The sequence below is a fragment of the Xyrauchen texanus genome, chromosome 48, assembly GCF_025860055.1.
Source record: "Xyrauchen texanus isolate HMW12.3.18 chromosome 48, RBS_HiC_50CHRs, whole genome shotgun sequence".
Lineage (NCBI taxonomy): Eukaryota > Metazoa > Chordata > Actinopteri > Cypriniformes > Catostomidae > Xyrauchen > Xyrauchen texanus.
In genome coordinates this window covers 25,731,340-25,756,472 of record NC_068323.1, presented here as the reverse complement: position 1 = coordinate 25,756,472, position 25,133 = coordinate 25,731,340, and the positions used below count along the sequence as shown (strand labels likewise).

The window sequence follows — 25,133 nt, the reverse complement described above, 5'->3', positions numbered from 1 at the left end:
CAAACCTACAGGATGAATCTAGTTACCTTACCATGATGCTGGCCTGACAAAAGAGTTGTCACTTAAGTGTTACATGTGCTGAGGTTTGCTAATGTACTAAAGCTAGTGGCAACACCTCACATGGGTCACTTACCCTTAAAGTGAAAAACAACAAACGCTCCCATGTACTAAAATAATTTTAGTGTTCCATTTTAGATGATAACTACTTGGGTGTGTGCAGTAGTGTATCTTACTGAGTCTGAATTAACTCATTTTCCCCTTATTTTCCCCACACAATGGTGGAATGTGAGGTATTCAGTAGCTGTTTCAGACACAGCACATGCATGAATATGTACTAAATACAATAATGCCTCAGTCGATGTTGTTGTCTCATTAACCTTGTTCAGCAACATGGACACGAGTAGAGGCAAAATTTCTAGTTTCTCTCAGTTGTCGTTTGAGAAATTCTCTTGGCATTGTGTTGCTGACACATTACTATGTAAGTCATTACTATGGCAACCCATGTAGAGATACCAGACATTGACTGCACTGCTTGAACAAATGAATAATTTCAGTACTTTCAGCAAAATGAGTCCAGATAGTCAGTCCTAAAAACCAGATCTGAAAAAAATATTTGTCTAAAAAATAGTGTGTTTACATGTAAGTTCTAACACCTATTATGCTTAATAAGCCGATGTGGCACTAGTGTAAATTAAAGTCATGAAAACGGAAGACCCCCCCCCCCCCTTCCCCCACTTTAAAATTTGAGACTATAATACTTCTATATTCAGAGTAATCTATTCAAACTAAATTTCTGAAAGCGCTTGAAGAGTGTCTTGGACTCCTGTCTAGTTGCCTTAATAGAGATCTACAAGAATGGCATTTATTCATGTGTATATCGTGGCATAAATTATCCAAACCGCTAGAGGGAGCTCTCGCCAAGGTCTGCTCAAATTATTTAACTTTCGTTAAATAATTTTTTTTAACTAATTTATAATTATATAAATTATTTAAGGAGAATCGGTATTGTGCAAAAGATATGGAAATACAGTATGCACAGTAATGTTTATTTAGTTGTTGTGTGATATTGATGGGTAAATTAATAGTTTAAGTGAAGCGAGTTCAGTAACGCACATGGAGTTCGCAGGTGTCCGCCATTTCGTGCAAATTGTATTCAGCGGGGGCATTAGAGTGAATGGAAACTCAAACGACGTGATTTGCTCGATAATTGTATAAAAGAGTCGTGAAATGTCACATTAGGGAACATTAAAGTGTTATGTGTTATTTAGAGTAAACAAGTCATGCTGGAAAAGAGAATGTATGTACTCTGGAAAGTGGTTAACAGACAAAGGGAAATGTATGGGTTCAAAATAAACATAACAATGGTTATTTGTTATTCTTTTCTTTATGTTATGGATCAAGATAGATGTTCACGTGTTTGATATGTAAACTGTATTTGCAAGTGAATGTTAATTTAGTTTAGTGAACAACAGGGAATGTTATACTGAGCAATTGAAAAAATGTCATACTGAATTTGATAAGCGTATAGCAGTTAATGCAGAGACGAGCAGATAAATAACACACCGAATTGAGATGCTCCACTTGTGATTGACTTTATACTGTCATATCTGTCTTGCAGGATTGCATGCAAAACCCCTTTATTAAATGTGTTGCACCAGAAACGACGCCTGCTCCTTTCTACATGTGTAACATATTTTGGCGAGCCCAGCCAGGAGAGGTAGAGCAGTGTGACGAAGACTACCTCTTCATACGGAGACTAACTTGGCCATGGAACATCTTCACGACCAAGTGAGCGCCGATCTCTGGCAGTTGGACGAAGACCATCTGCAGGAGGTTTGTCGTTACCTGAAATGTGATGTGTCCTCAGGTAAGCCCAGACGGTTGCTCATTAGGACAGTCGAAAGCACGTTGGATGAAATACAGGAGAATGAGGGCGAAAGTGAGGTCATTCAGCACTTCAAAGATTTACTCTCATTCATGAGTGAGGTGAGACTAAGTACCACTGACGTGGAGGTGATGGGAGAGAAACCAACTCAAGTAAGAGGGCTGGAAGAAAGGTATCTTAGCCGCTCACAGCGAGATGAGGAAAGTTATTGTAAGGCTGAAAGGAGGATAGACAGTCACAAGCCTTTTAAAAGTAACACAAGGTATGAGAAGAGGATTGAACCTTCTCAGAAATTGAATGAAGTGACTCTAAGAGAATTTAAGATCTGGGGAGAGATAGGAGAAAGTGTACAGAAAGAAAAGTTGTCCTACCCCAGTCTAATTCGCCAAATGGAAGTGGGATTAGAGAAGGGCCACTCTGAGACTGAGATAGTAGAGGCAGTGGTTAGAGCTGTCACCCCAGGCTTGCCACTGAGAGATATGTTGGAGATTAAGCGGGGTCTTGCGCTCCAGTCGTTATACACCATCTTGAAGGGCCATTACAAAGTTGACAGTACAACTGCTCTGTACCACCAGCTCATAAACGTATCCCAAGGACCCAAAGAGTCAGTTCAGAACTTCATCTTCAGGGCAATTGAATTGAAAGAGAAACTGCTGTGGAAAGCTGAGGATGGCGATGATGACCGCTATAGCAGAGATATCATCCAGCGTAAATTTCTGCGGTCAATTGAAACCGGACTTACGAGTGACTCTCTGAAATTTCAGATACAGCCCTATCTCAATAACATCAGGACAACGGATGAGGAGCTGACTGAAGCAGTGAATGAGGCTGCTAAGCTGGAAGGTGAACGACAAGAGAAACTGAAAAGGCTCCATGCAGGTAAACCTCCCCGCATACATGAGTTCCATACAGACCCACGATCTGAGTACTCGCCTGCCATGGCTGTACAGTCAGCCAAAGAGCCTGGTATGGCTATGGCAATCAGAACGGTAAAAGGAAGTGAATCTAAAGGATGCCAGAAGGTCAATAAGGAGGTCCCAGACACTCAAAAGCTCATGGAGGAGCTGAGAGCTGAAATGAGACAGATGATTACAACTGCAATGGAAGCAAATAATAGGACGTCCTCACGGTACAGAGAAGAACGACAGCGAGGCTCTAAGAAATGTAGGGAGGAGCAAGTAGGTGAAAACTGTCAACACTGCTTCAAATGTGGAGAAACGGGCCATTTCTCACGTGGATGCAGAGTACAGAGCTCACAGTCAGGAAACGACCAAGGACTGCTGAAACGGGGTCATCAGTAGTCCTCCCAGAAGCGTCCCATTCCTCTGAACCTATCCTTTCTGGGGACCGCATACAAAATAATCAGCCATCTCAGTTGGCCATGTCGAATGCCCATTCATTTAATGCAACCTCAGTAAAAGCCAATACCAATCTCTGTATGGTGAAGTATCTCCCACCCCAACATGAATCACAGCTCATTAAACTGATTGGAAAGCGCTGCTTGGTCAACTGCCATCTGAATGGTCAGCCGATGGAGGCGCTGTGGGATACGGGGGCACAAGCTAGCATTGTGAATGATGCTTGGCGACGACAACATCTCCCAGATACTTTCATCCAGCCTCTGGAAGAGTTGTTGGGAGAGGCAACCCTGACTGGGCTGGCGGCGAACAACACAGAGATTCCATTCATCGGGCGGGTGGAGGTTAATTTCCAACTGGATGGGGGTCCGTTCCCAACACCACTGTTAAAAGTACCCATGTTGGTGTCCAGTGATCTAACAGTAGCAGAGGACCAAATCATTGGGTACAATGTCATCTAAGAGGTTGTGAACAGGATCGAAGATGTCCCTGGGTGTGGAGAGAGGAAAACGCTACATACAATGAGTTCTGCATTTTCGATCACCCACAGCGAGGCACACACACTGGTGAAACTGATCCGGAGTAAGGAGCAAGAGGTAACGGTGGGGGTGGTGAAAATTGGGAGAAAATGTGTGTACTTGCTGCGAATCAAGTGACCACTGTAATGGTCTGTGCTCACGTTGGGTCTCAGTATCAGGGCCAAGAACTGCTCTTCTCACCCAGCGAGGTGTGCTCAGTTCAAGAGTTAGAATTAAGTGAAGCAGTAGTGAAGATTCCTGCAAGACACATCAAGTATATACCCATATCTATTGTCAATGCAGCAAAGCATAACATCACCCTGCAGAGAAACCACATTTTGTGTCACTTACAGCCTGTGAAAACAGTGTATCCTGTGGCAGTCCATCCCACTGGACCTGAGAAACCCCCGGCAGAGAGATCCCAAACTGGTGGGCCAGCCCCTGAAAAGACCACTGATAATCCAAGAGGCAAATCACCACCACCAGCATGGGATCCCCTTGTGAATCTGGACCATCTCCCAAAGGCTCAGCAGGAAGCTGTGAGAAAAGTACTGAGGGATGAGTGTCAAGCTTTTGCTTACAATGATGACGACATTGGTTGCATTCCATCATTAAAGATGCACATCACACTTGGCCTGTGCAGAAAACTTATATGTCTGTCCCAAAGCCCTTACATGATGAGGTCAAGGAGTACTTGCAAGACTTGTTAAATAAAGGTTGGGTGGCTCCCTCCAGGTCAGAATACTCATCTCCAGTAGTCTGCGTGAGGAAAAAAGGAATGGCAGTCTCCGGTTATGCTGCGACTACCGGGAGCTAAACCAGAAGTCAGTGCCCGATCGCCACCCAATCCCTAAGATACAAGACATGCTGGATGCATTAAGTGGAAGCACTTGGTTTACCGTTTTGGACCAGGGGAAGGCATACCACCAGGGCTTCCTGGATAAGGAGAGCCAGCGGCTATCAGCATTTATAACCCCATGGGGGCTGTACCAATGGACACGAATCCCATTTGGGCTGAGTTCGGCACCAGCTGAGTTCCAAAGAAGTATGGAAAGCTGCTTGTTAGGCCTTAGGGACACAATATGTCAACCCTACCTAGATGACAACTTGGTCCATAGCAGCAGTTTTGAAGATCATTTGGCCCATGTGCGGCTGGTGCTCCAGCGCTACAAAGAGCATGGTGTAAAGCTCACCACGAAAAAATGTGAGCTCTTCAAGCGCAAAGTGAGGTTCCTGGGGAAGATGGTGTCTGGTGAAGGTTATACGATGGACCCAGCGGAGATTGCCCCAGTGCAGACCTTGAAGGAAAGGACACCATCCACAGTGGGTGACTTACGGAAGATGTTAGGGTTCCTGTCTTATTACAGTTCTTGTAGCCCAAATTTTTCACGCATCGCCCAGCCGCTGTACCAGCTACTGACAGCAAGAGAAAGGGATTCAGGTGAATCAGGAATGGTCTCAAGGAAAGGAAAACCCACCCAGCCAAGGAAAGAAAGTAATGTAATGTCACGGACACCCATTGAGTGGACACAAACCCATCAGGCGACACTGAGCATCCTGATAGATCACCTTGCAAAACCTCCAATCCTGGGTTTCCCAGATTTCACTCAGCCCTTTGTGCTACACTTTGATGCATCCCAGGAAGGATTGGGTGCGATACTGTATCAATGCCAGAATGGGAAGATGGTAGTGATGGCTTACGGGTCCAGAACACTAAGTGCCCCAGAGAAAAATTACCACATGCATTCTGGTAAGCTGGAATTTCTGGCATTGAAGTGGGCTGTTTGTGAGCGGTTCCGCCATTACTTGTGCTATGCACCATTGTTTGTTGTGTACACAGATAACAATCCTCTTACCTATGTGCTCACCACCGCCAAACTGAATGCCACCGGGCACAGCTTGCCGACTTTAACTTTTCCATAAAATACCGGCCGGGAAAGAGGAATGCTGATGCAGATGGTCTGTCACGCATGCCGCTGGACATCGACAAGTTTATGGAGCAGTTTCACAGAACAGATGCAGCCAGAAGTCCTTCAAGCTTCAGTGGAAGGAATGGTAGTGGAGTGTGAAAATCCTTCACAAGGAACAGGGTTGGTTCACTTAAATGCCTTGCATCTAGTGAGAGAGGGAGACCAAGGTGACCTGGGTCCACCACTGACCCCAGTCCAGATTCGAGAAGCTCAGGAGAACGACAGTATTATCGGAAAAGTCCTGAAGTTCAAGGAGAAAGAGCAACGACCAGGTAGAGAGGCAGTAAAAGCAGAACATCCTGATGTGGCAATTCTGTTAAAACAATGGTTCAAACTCTGTGTGGGTGAAGATGGAGTACTTTATAGGAAAACCAGGAAAAGTGAACAGTTGCTCCTGCCAAGTCTTACCATTCCCTGATTCTAAATGAACTACACCAAAAGATGGGTCATCTGGGTGCGGAGAGAACCCTCTGCCTCATCCGAGAGCACTTTTACTGGCCAAGAATGCAGAGAGATGTGGAGCACTTTGTCACCAAAGTATGCGAGTGTCTGAAAAAGAAAAAGCCAGTCAGACAAACTCGAGCACCTTTAACCCCGATTCACACCATGCATCCATTTGAAATGGTCTCCATCGACTTTCTTCATTTGGAGACCTGCAAGCAAGGTTGCGAATACATTCTCGTGGTGATGGGTCACTTCACTAGGTTTGCACAGGCGTACGCAACCAAAGATAAATCTGCTAAGACGGTTGCAGAGAAACTTTTCAATGACTTTGCTTTGAAGTTTGGTTTTCCCTGTAAAATTCATCATGACATGGGCAAAGAATTCGACAACAAATTGATGAAGAAACTGAAAGAACTCTGTGGAAATTTGCGGATCGCACACAACACCCTACCATCCACAAGGCAATGGACAAGTGGAGCGATTCAATCGCACTCTATTGTCCATGCTCCGTACACTTGCGGATGAGGAGAAAGTAGACTGGAAGAATTCCTTGGCCAAAGTGGTTCATGCCTACAATTGCACAAGAAGTGAAGCAACAGGGTTCTCGCCATACTACTTGTTGTATGGAAGATCCCCTCGCTTACCGATTGACATTCTTTTCAACCTGAAGACTGATGAAGTGTATGGCACTTACCAGGACTATGTGTCTCGTTGGAAGGAAAGGATTAGTGAGGCATACCAAATTGCAGAAAAGACTGCTTCAAAAGCAGCAGCCCGTGGGAAAATTTACTATGATCAGAAGGCTCAAGGGAGAGATCTTCAGCCTGGTGACCGGGTCCTGATCCGCAATTTGGCTCCTAGGGGGGGTCCTGGGAAGATACGGTCATACTGGGAAGATCAGGTACATGTGGTTAAGGAAAGGAAACACGCTGAAAGTCCGGTATATGAGGTGAGACCTGAAAGCGCGAAGGGGAAAAGCCGTGTCATCCACAGAAATCTTCTCCTACCGTGTGACTTCCTGCCACTGGAAAGGGAAAAATCTGATCAACTTGGCTCACAGAACACTCGGAATACTCCTAAAGGGAATAAGAGTGACAGAGACAAAAAGAGTCAGATTCCAGTAAATTCTGAGAGTGATTCAGAGGAGGAGTATGTTCTTACCGGTCAGTGGCAAGAGGAGGATCGCATGCCTCTTAACCCAAGAGCACGGCCTTTCAAGCCTCGAGATGGAACCCTTCAGAGCGAAGAGGATTTGCCCCTTCAGAGCGAAAAGGATTTGCCCCTTCAGAGCGAAGAGGATTTGCCCCTTCAGAGCGAAGAGGATTTGCCCCTTCTAAACTGTTCTGTAGGAGGGGATGTGCCCCTTAACCTTGAGAAAAGTGTTCTCTGCTCAAGTCACGATGGGGACATTGACAGTGACAATGGTGTAAACGACAGTGAGTCTGAGACGGACTCCCCAAAACCTGTGAGACTTTATCCAAAGCGACAGAGACAGAAATCAGTGGTATTTACTTATGATACCTTAGGCCAACCTTCTTTGGTCCAAAGGGACTGCTCGGTAGAAGTAAAGCAGTTACCGGCCCCAAGCGGTAATTTTTGGAGACCTTGGAGCATAGTTGAGAGTTGTTAAAGACTCCTGTTGAGAAACTGTTGAATATGCTTCAAGTTATTTTGAAATGTCAGGAGACATTTGGTTTTTTGGGGGAGAGTGTGGCACTAGTGTAAAGTAAAGTCATGAAAACAGAAGACCCCCTTCCCCCACTTTAAAATTTGAGACTATAATAGTTCTGTATTCAGAGTAATCTATTCAAACTAAATTTCTGAAAGCGCTTGAAGAGTGTCTTGGACTCCTGTCTAGTTGCCTTAATAGAGATCTGCAAGAATGGTATTTATTCATGTGTATACCGTGGCATAAATTATCCAAACCGCTAGAGGGAGCTCTCGCCAAGGTCTGCTCAAGAACGCGTAATATAGCAGTTAATGCAGAGACGATACACACCGAATTGAGATGCTCCATTTGTGATTGACTTTATACTGTCATATCTGTCTTGCAGGTAAGATTGCTTACGGTTATTACAAGTCAAAGGGGTACAGGAACAGTTATGTTTTGTATTTTGTTGTGTTAAGTAGGTTTTGAGCACTAAAACTGTATTGTTATTACTCGTGGATAGAGCGTGATCATACACAACGGTAATGAAAGCTTGTACGTGAAAGGAGAATCAGTATTGTGCAAAATATATGGAAATACAGTATGCACAGTAATATTTATTTAGTTGTTGTGTGATATTGATGGGTAAATTAATAGTTTAAGTGACGTGAGTTCAGTAACGCACATGGAGTTCGCGGGTGTCCGCCATTTCACGCAAATTGTATTCAGCGGGGGGCATTAGAGTGAATGGAAACTCAAACGCTTAGGTAAAGTTGGTTTTATATTCGCACATTCGCGTTAAAGAACTTTTTCAATTAAATAGTCAATAAAGCTATTTTTTTTTTTCAGATTCGAAGCAGCTACATGATATTGACAACAAAGGTTGTGAACTACAACATTTTTTACAATCGATCAAAATGGGCAAGTATATTTTTAAGCGTGTACTTTAGAGATGAATATTCAATGTGTGTCGTAACCAAGATAGGGACCGTCTAAAAAGTTAAAATTGTTTTTCATCGTGTGCAAACAGAAAACTACATTTTAGCCAACTGCAGATGTAGCCTCTCACATTATGTGTTCTGATGCTATAGAATGTCCTTTAGCAACAAAACCTGCATTATAATGATGGTGTTTAAAAATGTGTTTATGAAATAATAATGAATGAATCTGTACATGAACTGTAATTTGGTAACAATCCAGACTGTAGAAAGGAAAATCATGTTTAATCTCCTGAACATAGTTAATTGCTTCATTTTACAACTGTTTATATTTATTTATTTATTTGAGAAAAAAAAAAAAAATGAAAAAGAACTGTGTGTGGTGGTTTTAATAATGACATATGATTTATTTCAAAAGGTTTTGAAAAGCATTGAGACGACTGCTACAAAGCAAGTTGGATCATCTTGTCTGGACTCTACAGAACATACTACAGCCCATGTATTGCTGTTTTATTCACCTCTGTTTTTCTGTTTTTATCTGTGATAAAGAGTGTGTAACAGTGTTCTCCAGGTGTTGAATAAAAAGAATGGCTAAACTCTATTTTATGTTTTCCTGTTGTATGACATATGTGTTTAACATGGAACTCTAACAATAACACAGTTCATGTACATTGATTGATGTTTACAGTCCTGCAGAAATATTACTGTCCGTGGTACTGAATCCATCAGATTATTGACAAGTACTCAGAAAACATGACAGCAAACAAGATGTTTATTTTGGGTGTGGATTTTGGAATAAACTGCTGCTTCAATGTAAATGTAATAAGTGACTTATCAAGGTATTCATCAATATTTTTCTTTCTAAATATCACATGAGTTGAATGACTTCTCTAGGCTTGTGAGATTTTACTTTGTTATAGAATTTACCAGTGTAATTACTGAAATGTTCTTTTCATGTATTCTTTAATGTCTGTATCTGATATCTGAATGCAGTAACAGTGCTTGCTAATTTAGCCCGGCTTCCAGAAATGAATCTGGAATCAGCAATGTTGAGATATTTTGTTGATATTAAGTCATTGAAGGAAAATTATATTGTCTGTTTTATAAAGGGAATTATGGGCGGAGATAATTTGCCAGGACAAGTGGGGCGAGGCATACACACATTGTCTGGTACCCTAAAAGTGTCAGTCAGAAAGTTGTTTATTTTATGTTCATCTTAATACAATACACAATACAGAACTGCACAACATGTCCCTTCTGCAAGAGGTTTAGCTAAGAGAACATTCATTTGTCACTTTATTCTGAGACATTCAAGCATTTGTGGTCTGTCTATGGACACTTACAGACTTCTAAATCAGTCAGCTACATTTGAGGCATACAAATTAATAAAAGAAAAGCAGCAAGCATACATTTCAAATGATAATAATGGTAAACACATCAACCTAATAGTAATGTTTCTTACAATATGAGTGATTAGATTTGGTTAAATGATATTTAATATACAAATGATTAAATGATAAAGCATAAGCAAAATTGATAAAACATAAGCAAGAAAATATATATACGTATGTATTTTTTCTGCTTCATCAAATACATACATATTTTTTACAATTTAAACACACTTTTAGCATGAGCTCCTCTAACTGAATAGCTTACAAACCACAAATCCATGGTTCCTCTTTTGGTGGCAGATTAATTTCGAGGCACTGGACATGAAACCACCTCTGGCATAATTCACATTGAACCTGGAAGAAAAATAGGACATTGTTAGATTTATTCAGAAACTGTTGTAATTATGAAATGTATTTGTGAAAACTCATTTTCTCTTCAATTTCTTTTCACTTTCAACAAATAGGCAATAATGACATAAAGAATACCCAGGTGCAGAGCTCCTCTGTTTGGTCCTTTTGGCCTTTTTTTTCTTAATGTCTTTTTGTCCACATACAGAGCAATACTCATCTCTCGACACTGCAATTATGATAATGTAGATAATTATACTCCATCACTCTGTCTCTGGAAATAAACTGTTCTTTCCAAATAGTTTGCCAATACCTGATGCCTGCAAAATTGTTTTGGCAACATTTTTCCTGATGTGGCACATCTCCTCTTTGCTGGGTATTATGTTGATGCTCTCAGGAATGTTTGGAAAGTGTTCCACCACCTGCTTCGCCATCTAGAAGGAGAGCGGAGAACATTACTAGTCTCATATGGGAAAATGTGAGAACAGTGTTTATGTAAAGTAGTTTTCCCTCCATTTACCTGCATCACAAAGACACCACAGCTGAAAGCATCCTCCTGGAACGAATGGTGTATTGTCCCAGGCTTCTACATAGTGTCCACCCAGTCTTTTCTTCCGTGCTGGTTTCCTCTCTTCCTGAAATATTCCCTGTTGTAGGAAAAATACAGTGTGTGGGGTTGTGGTGGTCTTCAGCAACATCCATATGCTAATATTCCAATATTAGTGTTGTAGATCGAAAAAGGTTACAGATTTTTTATACAACATAACATACAAAAATTTTTTGCATGCTTGTGTGGCAAGTTTCATTTCATCACTACCACGTTGAGGGTCAAGTATGAAAATGGCGTTAGTTGTAGCATGTAGATACTAAATATAAAAAAAAAAAGAATAATAATTAGTCATTCAATTAAATGTCTGTGAAAAGGTCAAACATTTATGTATGGGTGTATCAATGTTTATCTGTAATAGTCATACACAATAATTGTATTTTTTACTTATAATATATTTTTACTTACCACAAACCTCCAGTGCACGTGTCTGATATTTACAACAGAGATGACCCCATCATATTTCTCAAAGTTGACCTATATATCAGAAATGTAAATAAATGTATTTGTGTACTGTAAAATACATGGACATATAAAAATGCAGAATCATAAGTAGTTGCACTCACTTTTTTCAAACCTTGTTGTATGACCTGGTCTTCTGGGCCATTTAAAATGACACTTGTGGTGTAATGGCTTAGCTGGTAGATATTTGCACCCTTTGCATTAAGTACAGCTCTTAAATAGCACTCGATCGTCTGGGGAAAAAAAAGATAAATCATTGCAATTATTCAATTTATTTCAATTAGTACGTACATTGAGAAAAAACATTTAGTATCTGGCATTTACTTTTTCTTAGGTACAACATTTTTATAGTTTATAAATGTATATATAGTACAATTTTGTATTTACTATATATTTTTGTTATGATATGTGTACCTCTCCAAATAACCAGTCATGCGGCTTCAGTGTTAGGAACTCCTTGTGATGTAACAGGAACTCCAGATTCTGATCTTCAGACTTCACAATGGCTACAACCAGTTCATTGTGCGGTTTTGTCCATAACATGTCAATCTGTGAATGTTACACACTTCATATAGTCAATAATAAGTTAGCTGAATATATGCAATAAATAGTTTCATTTGTTGTACTAACTTAATTACCTCTTCCTCTACAGGGAGTGCCTCTGCAGGAAGCTGCATTGGCTCAGGACTTGACTGTTTGTGGCTTTTTGGCTTATCTTTGTGGATCCTTCTTTTCTTTTTTTGTGGAACAGGCATTCTCTGAGGAACAGAAAAGAATTTGGATTTGGTGTTTGGGAAACGTTCTTCCTTCTTCATCCAAGTTTCTTGACACTGATCAAGGTTCAGAGGTGGCTCAGGCTGGAGCAACAGCTTTTGAGGAAGGTTATGCAGAATGATGTGCTCTGTATATCTTGTTTGCAGAGACTGATGCATTTTTCTTATGAAGATTCCTGGTTTGACATTTTGTTGTTTATGTATTATGGAATGTTTGACAATTCCAAACCACCTTTCTATGTGACAATTGGTATCTCTTGTTTTTGGTAGTGTCAATGTTGTCACCAAATCCTGTTCACAAGATTCATACCTACCGGTAGTCAGGTCTCCCAACAGCAAGCCACTCCAAAGAGGAAAAATGTCAAGGTAGGTATCAGTAGGTAGACAGTGAGGATGCCCGGACAAAAGTATGGGTTGTCCTCTTTGGCCAAACATGTCTCATCACCTTCCTCTTCTTCCTTCACCTCTTTCATGATCTACTGGAAGAAAGCAGTGAATGGTGATCTGCCAGTGATGGTCATTGCATGTCTTCTCTCTTCACTTTCACACATTTCCCAGTCTTCAGATTGGGAAGTTTCTTCCAGTGTATCCTCTTTGGATCTTGAAATGACACTCTCCAAAACACACAGACTTTCTTTGACAAGGTTTGTGTTTTGTGGGGTTGTGAGCAGGCCACAAAATGCACGGAACACAATTCTTGATTCAGTCATGTTGTTGGCATTTTGGAGTCTTGCGAAAGCATACGTGGCAAAGTCTCTCAGTCCTTTGTCATCCGTTTGCCTAGAGATTGCCTGTCTGACAGCTTTCAAAATGTGTGCAGAGCAAATGTGCAAGACAGTATATGACTTCATTTCATCCCATGATGTTTTCCCAATGCAGAACTTGTATGCTCTGTCGAGGTAAGAGCTGATGTGCTCTTTGTTGAAAGCAAGCATTACACTTTGTATTAAAGCCCAGCTGTAATCAGTCTCGACCTGGTGAACATTTATTTGTGTGTATTTTGACAAATGCAATGTAAATTGCATGAGCCAGAATGTGATTGGTGGTATTGAGTGATTGTTAGAGAGCATTTCACAGATGGGAAGAGGTGGAGCATCTCTAGCGTTCCCTGGAAGAACGAGTGCATAGTACAGCACACGCTTCGGCTGTTCCGGTATTTTTGACACAACTCCTCCAGTGGCATCAAGATAGAGGGACACGGGAGACTTACTTGCAAATGATGCACAAGAATGCTGATGCCAAGCTCGGTGTACTGAATGAACAATGAACGGATTCATACTGAAAAGCTGTACGTAGCCTGGTACCTTGAAGTATTTTGTGTCACATTCCTTGAGCAATGTCTGCATTAAGTATATTTCCATCATGACATTGGAGTGAATGGACTCCTTTTCCTCATTTCTGAGCCTATAACTTTCAACACTTTTTTATTGAGAGATTCCGTCATGTTCCCAGCCAGGAGCTGCTCGTTTGGTGTTGATTGTAGTGCGCTGTAAAAATACTGACTGGGTCCATGTGTTAGGGCCTTTGCTATTTTCCCTCTTTTTAGTTTGGTTGCTGGCCTAGCCTTTTTCTCTGAAAGTTTGTGGTGTATATCTCCAGTTTGTTGGACTAACATTTTCACATCACATTTTCCCAGTGCAGCAGGATTATTTTGCATTGTGAAAGTGTATTTGGCTGGGCAAGTTGAAAATGTGCAGACTGCCTTTATATGTAAATATGGAAGTTTTTTTTTTCTGCTCCAGGGAGTCTTGGCATGTTGATATTTAAATGAGAGAGTACAACATGGATCTTGGTCTTTAAAGCTGTCATACACATGGTCTGTCCAAGGTGGTCTTAATTTTGAGTACCATATTCGTGGCTTGATCCCATTCCATATTTTTCTTTTCATAGAGATAACAAATTGTTTTGGTACCTCTGGACATTGTCTCTGAACATTTACTCCAGGCTCTCCTTCCTGTACCTTTGTGGGCTTAGGTGTACTCTTTAGACCCTCCGAGTCAGTATCTGGCTCTTGGTAAATAGGTTGTGAGTCGAAGTCTGTCTCTCTTTTCAAAATCTCTGTGTCAAACTGGGTTTCCACATCTGCCACTTCTGTATCTGTGGTAGATCACTTTAATCAATTAATACATTTTTCCAATAAAATAAATGTTTTGTTATGTGCAAATTTTACCAATCATTTCATTTATAAATGGAAAATGACTGAAAAAATATTTTATTTATTATGAATAAAGAAAATATTAGGAATGAATAAATATATGCACCGAAATAAAAATGTTGGTCCTTAAAAAACAAACAATCAAAAAAACAAATATATATATATATATATATATATATATATATATATAGTTATTAATTTCTTATTTTCAGTTATTTTTTAGAATTGTATTATCATTATTATTATTATTATTATACTTTTAAATTAAAAGCAATAATTTTACTGAATCTCAATAATAAAAAAAAGGCAATAATATAAAATAACCACACTTTTATTTAAAGTAACACAAAAATTAAACAGAAAATATCCCTATATTAAAATAAGTGGGGCGTCATAGTTGCAGTTGATATTTTTGGACTTTTTTCTCTTTCGGACAAAAATTCAGTGTATCCCTATTAGGACCAAACAGAACCTTGTTATTTGTCATATTTCATTTCTATATTTAATTACAGTTAATTTATTCGCTTGGGTACTATTTTCACAAGGTGAACATTTTCAAAACTCTTAGTACAAATATCCAAACTGATCACACTTGTAACAGCTAGTCATTCTTTCAGAACCTGATCTCATGCTTTCCTTACAGTTATACACTTTTCAGTCCACATAATTATTTGTGTTTCAAACACAAGATTATTGCAATATGTCATCAGGACGTTTGGTTTAATCCCCAAAACAGTATGATCTTCTTTCAATTTAGTACTTTTAACAATCACTTCATTCAACAGCAAACAATGCAAGATACATGTTTCAAATCACCATTGTTGCTGAATTAATTACAATACAGTACAGGCTACAGTTGCCACATTAGAAGTAATTGAATCCATAATGTTTGTAATATTATCCAGTGTGTTATCAAAAGGTGTGATGAAGTACAGCCATGAGGTTCTGTGCTAACAGAATTTGCTGGTAATACAGTGAATGATTTCACTCTTTGACCAAATCTATACAGTAGTGGACCTTTACAGATGAAGGTTGAGTTACAATAATGTAACTACCATTTTTACAGTATCACATGGCATACATACTGTAATGTAAAATGCATTTTATTCCATCTGTCTCCCTTCCACTGATGCATCTCTGATCAATCTGATGTTTTCATTGAGTGTTTCCTCTCCCTTACACTCTATTCTGCTTTACTGTGTTTGCACAAATGACAAATTTATCCGTCTCTCTCTCTCTCTCTCTCTCTCTCTCTCTCTCTCTCTCTCTCTCTCGTCACACACACACACACACACATGCTTGTGCACACACTTTGAACATTGTGGTGGTTAATATCTATAAATCCCTTATGTAAAAATAATTCATTTGGTTATCCATATCGAAAAATTGCAAACAAGTTCTATAGAAACTGTGTATTGAATCAATATCTATAGAAATGCATAGGTGTACCAAATGATTCATTGATTAACCATTAAGATCATTTGGATTAAATAATAGACAGATGTAGTAAACTAAACAAGAAGAGATGCAAATCAAAAGTTTGATAGTAAGAGCTTTCTGAAAGACAGTGACTGTGAATGAAACATTCATGTAGATGAAACATTTATTTTGTGTTGTGAAAAGGATACTTTGTGATTTTGTGAATTGTACTTACACAATTGAAAACATGATGAAATGTTTGAAAAAAATGCACTTTTGATGATCTGTTGTGATATTAGCACTAAGAGTTTGGAAAATGTACATCTTGTGAAAATAGTACCAAAGTGAATAAAAACTTTTAATACTTTTGTTATCTTAAACAAATAATATAAAATATTGAAATAAATAAGCACACTGTAAAAGCTTCTTATTTATTTTAGTATTGTGATTGAATTATTTTACCTTGATCTGTGGGTTGGATTTCTTCAGTCCCATTGGTATGATGTTCTGCAGCCAGATGTACTTGTTCTCTCAGGCCTCTGCGGTTGTGATTCCAGACGACCCATAACCAATGGCGATTTTTCTGTATGTCTTCATTAAGTAAATCTATGGCAAGTTGGGACCATATCTCTGAGGAATATTCTGTGTTTCTATTCAAAATATCAGCTTTCTGCAGCGTCTTTATCATAGAATCAATCCCTCTAGCCTGTGACCATAGATCTGATCTTACAGGTGTGGTGCCTTTTTTAGGCCTCCCCATTCTACAGTGTGAGAGATAGTGTCAAAGTCTGACTATGCCGTCCACATCCCTATTCACTGTCTCACTAAATGTCTGACCCTCTCTCTTTCTCACAGAGTCATTGTTTCTGACTCCATCTGACCAGCAGATGATTACAGTATGAATAACAACGGAGATGGACAACATTTCCCATAAGAAAGTTCCCATAACTTTCTTATGGGAAAGTTTGGAGATGGACAACATTTTTACCCTATACGCTACTTGTCATAAGATAAAACAAAGTTCACATCGAGGCCTGTGGTAACTTTCCATTGTTATTCATACTTTCTTTGGGGGGGAATTAAAGTCGTTATTTCTGGGAAAGACAGGCACACACAGCCAGTGTATTGTGAGCTGAACACGCAGTGACACGGGCTGGACTTGAATGACCCAGATCAATTAAGGCCACTGGGAGCAATATGGAGCTACACCGACGACCATGGCATCCTATGAGACTTCTTGGACACTGCGGTCTGAGAGCTACGACATGCGTACTGGTTGTTCTGTCATTATTGATTGTTTTACTGCTCACTCCAAAAAAAGCCATTGATCCTGAGCCTGTGAGAATGATGAGGAATGGTACTGCTTCAGTTAACCATACTTTGCGACCGAGACGAGTACGAGAAACAGCAGAAGATTTTTTAGCAAGCTTATCTGAGTCCTGGATGGACCATCCCAGCCCTCCTCATCCATATGCTACGAACCTGTGGTGGAGACTAACCAACCATACAGCAAAGAAAAGTGGGTTTCCGAACTGCTACGTGTGCACACAGTTCGCGCACAGTACCGCTGGAGCGGACTTGTGGCCGCACTAAGATCACAACACATCAACCTTCATGGCTACACTGGCTGTGGCAGCAACTTCATATAACGAGAATACTATCCTCTTTTTAAACAACAAGGAATGGACAACAATGAAGGTGACAAAAAGAGTGTTTGGCAAGGCAGCAACTGTTCGGAACATACCAACTAATCTCACATGTTACAGCAGAGTTTCAGGAACTTATGCTTTAGGGGAAACACCAAAGAGTAAATGCAACGTAATCTACAAAGAGAACGACACTAATCCTATCACACAACGACGTTGTTATAGATGCTTATTTGACCCTACTATTGCCATTGGGAGTTCGACACAAGCTGTAATGGCTTTCGAATACTTGAAATCACACAAATCCATACGTGATGCATGTAAGGCTGCTTGTGCAACTGTGCATGTACCAGATGAAGAGGGCACAGGAGTACTAGAAAATGTATACTGGCAGTGTGGGTATGCAATCTATGTGTCTCTGCCTATAAACTGGACAGGAACATGTGCTCTAGTTCAACTGCATGGAGGAGCAATGGTCATACAGCACCAACCACATGAAGTTATGAAACCAAAGAAAAGGGGACTGCTTAACATTGTGCAAGACAGCCCAGTGCCAAGAAATCATCACATCTGGAACATAGCTGAGAAATTGCTGGCTTTTTTTGTGCCTGGAATAGCTGTTGCATCAGTAATGGAAGAGGTACAGGTAACCAGGTATGAACTGATTTCTTTCATTGACACGACAAATATTATGATGGAAGGCATCAAGGAGGAGCTGAGAGGACTAAGTCTCACGGTTCTGCAGAATCGTTTAGTTTTAGACCAACTTACGGCATCACAAGGTGGAGTTTGTGTGATAGTGGGAGAAACGTGCTGCACATACATTCCAGATAATGATGCAAAAGGCCATGTCATTGAAGAAGGAATACATAATTTGACCTCCATGTCAAAGACTCTGACAGATCGGGAAACTAATTCATTCTCTTTTGGATGGGGATGGTTTAAAGGTATTTTTAGTAATGTGACAAATGCGATGATGATGGTAATTTGTATAGTTTGCTCGTTCTTGTTGATCTTGTGTTTGTGGCCATGTGTAATGCAATTGATTAGAAATGCTGTGTCATCTACGTTTCAACATCATCATGATTTGCATGTATGTGACACATATGATTCCAGTCAAAGTGGCAGTGAAGATGACATTTAAACTTAATTACCTAGGGTGACAAGGTAATGATTAGAAGGATAAGAGCAGATGTTATCTGTGGTACGAGATAACTGTTGTAAGAGTTAAGAAGAAGGGTATATGTTAGCTTGCTTAAATGTAAGAGATGTCTCACAAAAAAAAAATTATGGTGTGTTTTGAATCCATGTAAATTAGCATGTCTGATGATGTACTGTTGTAATGTAAATACTATGTGTGATCAAAATTATTTAGTTCATGCATGCATGTAGTTTACTGAGTTAATCTTAGTTTCATATTATTAATTATATTTTGTGCTGAAGGGTTGCGGTCAGAATCCCTTGTCTCTTCACTATATCTATATATCCTTTTGAGTTTTTACATTATTCCTATAACAAGTGCGAATCAAGTTATATAATCATTACTATATTCAACAATATAATCATTACTATATTCAAAGCATGATTCATATATAGTTTTAATCATATTTTGTTGTCAGCATTTCTACCATTATATTTTTAAGTGCATTATGGTGTCTGATTTTTCTTGACCAAGTAAAGGTTACAGGGGTCAACCTCTATGTGATTTACATGATCTAGTTCACAAAATTTTACTTCTTTCATGTGTATGTCTCTAAAGAATAAAGTATAAATGTATAATTGTTTAGATTTTATGTTGTCTTAGCCAATCAGAAGTAGCAAAGATGTAATGCCTGTCCTTGTAAAAGGTATACTTGTGTGAGATTTGATTGTAAGGTAGAGTTGGCTTGCGACCTCCTCGTGACTTTGACGCTGGCTTTACCAATTTAACTGCAAAATATTCTTCAGTAAAATTTTACTTATTTGATTGAATTTCACGACTCCTGGTCTTCTTTCATCATATCTGGTCCTGGATCTGACAGCTGTTAACCCCATAACAGTGCTAACCTTAAAAAACACTTAAATGTCAGCCCCTTTTTGTGCATAGACATAAAAATGCACTAAATTAAAATGATCGACTCGTTGGGCCATGATTTCTCATTAAAATCAGATGATTTCCTATAGAATGTAAGGGAAATATATAGTATATTTTCAATATTCTAGTATGTTTTTATATATCAAAATACATATATGAGTTTCCAGGCCTTTGTGTGACCCAGGAGAGAGCATGTGAGGTCACTAAAAGTGTTGATGCTGCAGAGAACACAAAGAATGGTATATAACCTTGAAAAACAGGTGTATGAGCAAACAAAAACAAAATATGAATGGTGTCTTGTATGATATCTTGCAGCTGGTGTTTTTCTGCCATGATGTTTTTCTTGCTGCCATGATGTTTTTCTTGATGAGCTAAAAATCTGTGGAGCTTGCATTTTCTTTCATGATAATGTGAAGGAACAGACAAGGCCATGAAATAAACAAGGCCGCCTTACTGTAAGGGTTCCCATGAACTATGACATATGTCCAAGATATGTGAAGTTACCAGCTGATGTATGTTTTCTTTTTAATAGATAGGTGGGGATTTTCCACCAATATTTAATTAATGAAGGAGATAAAACATATTGGTGGCGAGGGAAAGAAACAAGGCAGTGACCTTGTTAGTCAGAGATAGTGGGTAACAAGATAACAAAAGGTATATAACTGAGAACTTAGGAGGATAATGTCAGAGCGGACAGCTGGCCGGTCTCATGTTTGTTGGTGTTCAATAAACTACAACTTTGGCATCTGGAACTCAAGACTCTGAGAGTTTTCTTACAACTTAGAGAGATTCATCGTGATATTCCACGACAATAACTCTAGAATAACCTCCCTGATAATGTTTGGGGGCCCAGAAACACTATCCTAATTTAAATCTAGATTAAAGACACATCTCTTTAGCTAAGCATTCAATTAACACATATCATAATTTTGTACTATGTGATGAAATAGTAAAAAGTGCACATGACCATCTTTTGCCTGAAATAATATGACCAGCAGCAATGCTAATCTTTCTCCTGTTGTCTCGTTGTTTGTATCTCAGGACGCTCAGCATATTTTACTAGAGATTACAGCAGCTCCAGTTCGGATCCAGCCTCACTTGGTAAGACTTCTAATGACATCAACACTCTTGAAGACAATGTGTTTAAACAATTTTCAGATGTTAAATGATATTTTAAAATGTTTAAACTAATTTCAGTTTTATGTCAGGTGGTACAACAAAAATATGATGTTGTACCACCTGACATGGAAAGTGTACCACCAACCTACCCATACTTGAAATTAGCATTTTTTATCAGTATTTGAGAGAGCTCTACAAACTTTTTCACTCTGCCAATGAGATCAATTAGGCTCCTCTGGATGATGCATTATCATGTTTACTGTTATTACCTTGTAAATTCATAATAATATTTGAGAATATACAAATTGCTGGCCAAATGTTTCTCAATTACCTCAATAGCTTTAAAACTACTGATATTTATAAAAAAAAAAAAACAATAACATGAAAGGCTTCAAACCTAAAATGATGGCACTGTTTCAAATTTTTTATTATTAAGACACCATGTTAAATTGTTTTCTTAGTCTGTTCATTTGTTCAGACAGTTGCACCACCACCTGACATTTTGGGGGTTTAATGCTGCCTTCAGCAATAATCATAAATAGGCCTAGTTTCCTAGTTTAAATTTTTTTTATCGTAATCACAACTTCAGAAGAAGAAAACAAAATAATATGTATTATTAAATGTAACAAGTAATGATTTCAAACTAAGGTTTTCTAGATTATAGTGATACATGTCATGAAGTTATAAACATTTTTTAAAGGGAAATAATGCACTTGCCACAACATAACTTTGTGACAATGTTTAGAAAAATATATGAGCGATTTTTAAACAAAACTGTCTGCTTATACAGATTCTATCTTTCAATGCTAATTGCTTTGTGTATTTAAATGTTCAATTGGAAAACACTGAACTGTTCTTATTCTTGCATTTTTCTTTTCTTATTCTTGCTTTGTTATTAGGGCCACCAAAATGAAGACGTCAAGCTTTTGGGGAAAACCTTGTTCATTTAAATGTATATAACCTGTTTGCGTACTGTTTTTGCTGTTTGTGCTTTGTTCTATAGTAAATGCACGAATGTTTGAGTCTGTATCGTTCATATGTCGTTGAAAAAGTCCCTAAAATAGTTTTGGGCCAATGAGGACAACTTAAATTAGACCACTTATAATATGTCCTCCCATATTATTATAAATGTTGCAGTTATGTAAGTCACGTATTTGTGTTAGCTGGGTGAGACCCTCTGAAAGCATCAAAAGCAAAATATAAATATTTCTAAATAAAATGTTATTGTCACTAAATTGTTTTTAAGCTCACCATGTCCAGTATTCAGAATTCAAAACATTTATTCACAAATGTTCTATTTTTTGCCAAGCTGAGCCAACCAGTCCTGTGCACGTATGCCAATTAACCATGTGCCAAACAGAAGAAACTGAGAAGTCATACTAAAAATGTCTAGCAAGCAAGCTGATAGCTAAACCAGAGTGTATCACTCACACACTTTGGGTTCACATCGAAGTCAAGCCAAGGCATAATACTCTATTCTAACTTAAGGTAAGATGTTTTTTTTTTTCAATCTTTGCAGTGACTGAATTGTGATTATAGAAATGCTTTTTGAACATAAGATGAGTGTGTGGGCGTGTCCTTTCCGGTGTTGTGCCGAATTTCGACCCCTTGCCAAATTATTACCCCCCCTCGTTGATGTCAGTACCTGATTGCCTAATCCTAACACTAACCACTCCCCATAACTAATCCTAAACGTACCAATAGAGGGTAATAATTTGGCGGGGGTTGAAATTTGGCACAACACATGTTTTTCGCACGCTGGAAACGGTGCTGTCCATGGTTCTGAATTCCATACATTATCCTGTATTCCAGAATCCACTTCTTCAGGACTTCATAACAAAAACTTAACTTGAATCATTACAATAATGTAAAGTATCTGAATTTCTTAAATCAATGAAAGAAATGTGTTGTACAAGGAACAGCAGTTATAATACATACTTTTACCTAATACATTGATCGAAGTTAACTGAGTAGAGTGATCACTAGGAACATGCTATAACCTCTGGAACATGAAAAAAGGTGAAAATAGAATAATTTCTTCAGAATAATATGATTGTAATATACTTACAGTAAGGTAGGTATTGGCAGTATTCAACATGTAGTAAGTCAGTCTGATCACTAGCAAAGCACTACAACCATTTGAATATAAATATAAAAAAACACTATAGGGGAATTACAGTTTATTACATAAACATATGTAATAAACACATGTAATAATGTTTATTACATAAATATATGTGATAATTGTACAGTAAGGGAGTTATTGTCAAAATTTCACCTGTAGTAAGTCAGTCTGGTCACTAGGAAAGCACTACAGCCATTGGAACAGGAAAACATACTTTAGGGGAATTACAGTAATGTTTTCTTGAACTTATTAGTTTATTGTATGTACAGTAAGGGAGTTATTGTCAAAATTTCACCTGTAGTAAGTCAGTCTGATCACTAGGAAAGCACTACAGCCTTTGGAACAGGAAAAAATACTTTAGGGGAATTACAGTAATGTTTTCTTGAACTTATTAGTTTATTGTACGTACAGTAAGGGAGTTATTGTCAAAATTTCACCTGTAGTAAGTCAGTATGGTCACTAGGAAAGCACTACAGCCATTGGAACAGGAAAAAATACTTTAGGGGAATTACAGTAATGTTTTCTTGAACTTATTAGTTTATTGTACGTACAGTAAGGGAGTTATTGTCAAAATTTCACCTGTAGTAAGTCAGTCTGATCACTAGGAAAGCACTACAGCCTTTGGAACAGGAAAAAATACTTTAGGGGAATTACAGTAATGTTTTCTTGAACTTATTAGTTTATTGTACGTACAGTAAGGGAGTTATTGTCAAAATTTCACCTGTAGTAAGTCAGTATGGTCACTAGGAAACCACTACAGCTATTGGAACAGGAAAAAATACTTTAGGGGAATTACAGTAATGTTTTCTTGAACTTATTAGTTTATTGTACGTACAGTAAGGGAGTTATTGTCAAAATTTCACCTGTAGTAAGTCAGTATGGTCACTAGGAAAGCACTACAGCCATTGGAACAGGAAAACATACTTTAGGGGAATTACAGTAATGTTTTCTTGCACTTATTCGTTTATTGTACGTACAGTAAGGGAGTTATTGTCAAAATTTCACCTGTAGTAAGTCAGTCTGATCACTAGCAAAGCACTACAACCATTTGAATATAAATATAAAAAAACACTATAGGGGAATTACAGTTTATTACATAAACATATGTAATAAACACATGTAATAATGTTTATTACATAAATATATGTGATAATTGTACAGTAAGGGAGTTATTGTCAAAATTTCACCTGTAGTAAGTCAGTCTGGTCACTAGGAAAGCACTACAGCCATTGGAACAGGAAAACATACTTTAGGGGAATTACAGTAATGTTTTCTTGAACTTATTAGTTTATTGTATGTACAGTAAGGGAGTTATTGTCAAAATTTCACCTGTAGTAAGTCAGTCTGATCACTAGGAAAGCACTACAGCCTTTGGAACAGGAAAAAATACTTTAGGGGAATTACAGTAATGTTTTCTTGAACTTATTAGTTTATTGTACGTACAGTAAGGGAGTTATTGTCAAAATTTCACCTGTAGTAAGTCAGTATGGTCACTAGGAAAGCACTACAGCCATTGGAACAGGAAAAAATACTTTAGGGGAATTACAGTAATGTTTTCTTGAACTTATTAGTTTATTGTACGTACAGTAAGGGAGTTATTGTCAAAATTTCACCTGTAGTAAGTCAGTCTGATCACTAGGAAAGCACTACAGCCTTTGGAACAGGAAAAAATACTTTAGGGGAATTACAGTAATGTTTTCTTGAACTTATTAGTTTATTGTACGTACAGTAAGGGAGTTATTGTCAAAATTTCACCTGTAGTAAGTCAGTATGGTCACTAGGAAACCACTACAGCTATTGGAACAGGAAAAAATACTTTAGGGGAATTACAGTAATGTTTTCTTGAACTTATTAGTTTATTGTACGTACAGTAAGGGAGTTATTGTCAAAATTTCACCTGTAGTAAGTCAGTATGGTCACTAGGAAAGCACTACAGCCATTGGAACAGGAAAACATACTTTAGGGGAATTACAGTAATGTTTTCTTGCACTTATTCGTTTATTGTACGTACAGTAAGGGAGTTATTGTCAAAATTTCACCTGTAGTAAGTCAGTCTGATCACTAGCAAAGCACTACAACCATTTGAATATAAATATAAAAAAACACTATAGGGGAATTACAGTTTATTACATAAACATATGTAATAAACACATGTAATAATGTTTATTACATAAATATATGTGATAATTGTACAGTAAGGGAGTTATTGTCAAAATTTCACCTGTAGTAAGTCAGTCTGATCACTAGGAAAGC

At 38.4% G+C, this 25,133-nt stretch overlaps 1 protein-coding gene across 1 annotated transcript; it reads right to left on the bottom strand.

Moving 5' to 3' along the window:
* Positions 1 to 10,893: 10,893 nt before the first annotated feature.
* On the bottom strand, positions 10,894 to 12,501 carry LOC127639766 (uncharacterized). The gene is made up of 6 exons (XM_052121977.1): positions 12,208 to 12,501; positions 11,984 to 12,118; positions 11,674 to 11,802; positions 11,516 to 11,584; positions 11,021 to 11,147; positions 10,894 to 10,934 (listed from the first exon to the last, which is right to left on the bottom strand). Exons 1-6 carry the CDS (start codon positions 12,499 to 12,501, stop codon positions 10,894 to 10,896), a joined length of 795 nt encoding a protein of 264 aa, XP_051977937.1.
* Positions 12,502 to 25,133: the final 12,632 nt, after the last annotated feature.

Coding starts and splice junctions, on each gene's coding strand:
- LOC127639766 (XM_052121977.1), bottom strand. CDS start 12,501: ATGCATCAGTCTCTGCAAACAAGATATACAGAGCACATCATTCTGCAT. Junction 12,119..12,207: donor CACTCCCTGTAGAGGAAGAG/GTAATTAAGTTA, acceptor TAACATTCACAG/ATTGACATGTTATGGACAAA. Junction 11,585..11,673: donor TACAACAAGGTTTGAAAAAA/GTGAGTGCAACT, acceptor TCTGATATATAG/GTCAACTTTGAGAAATATGA.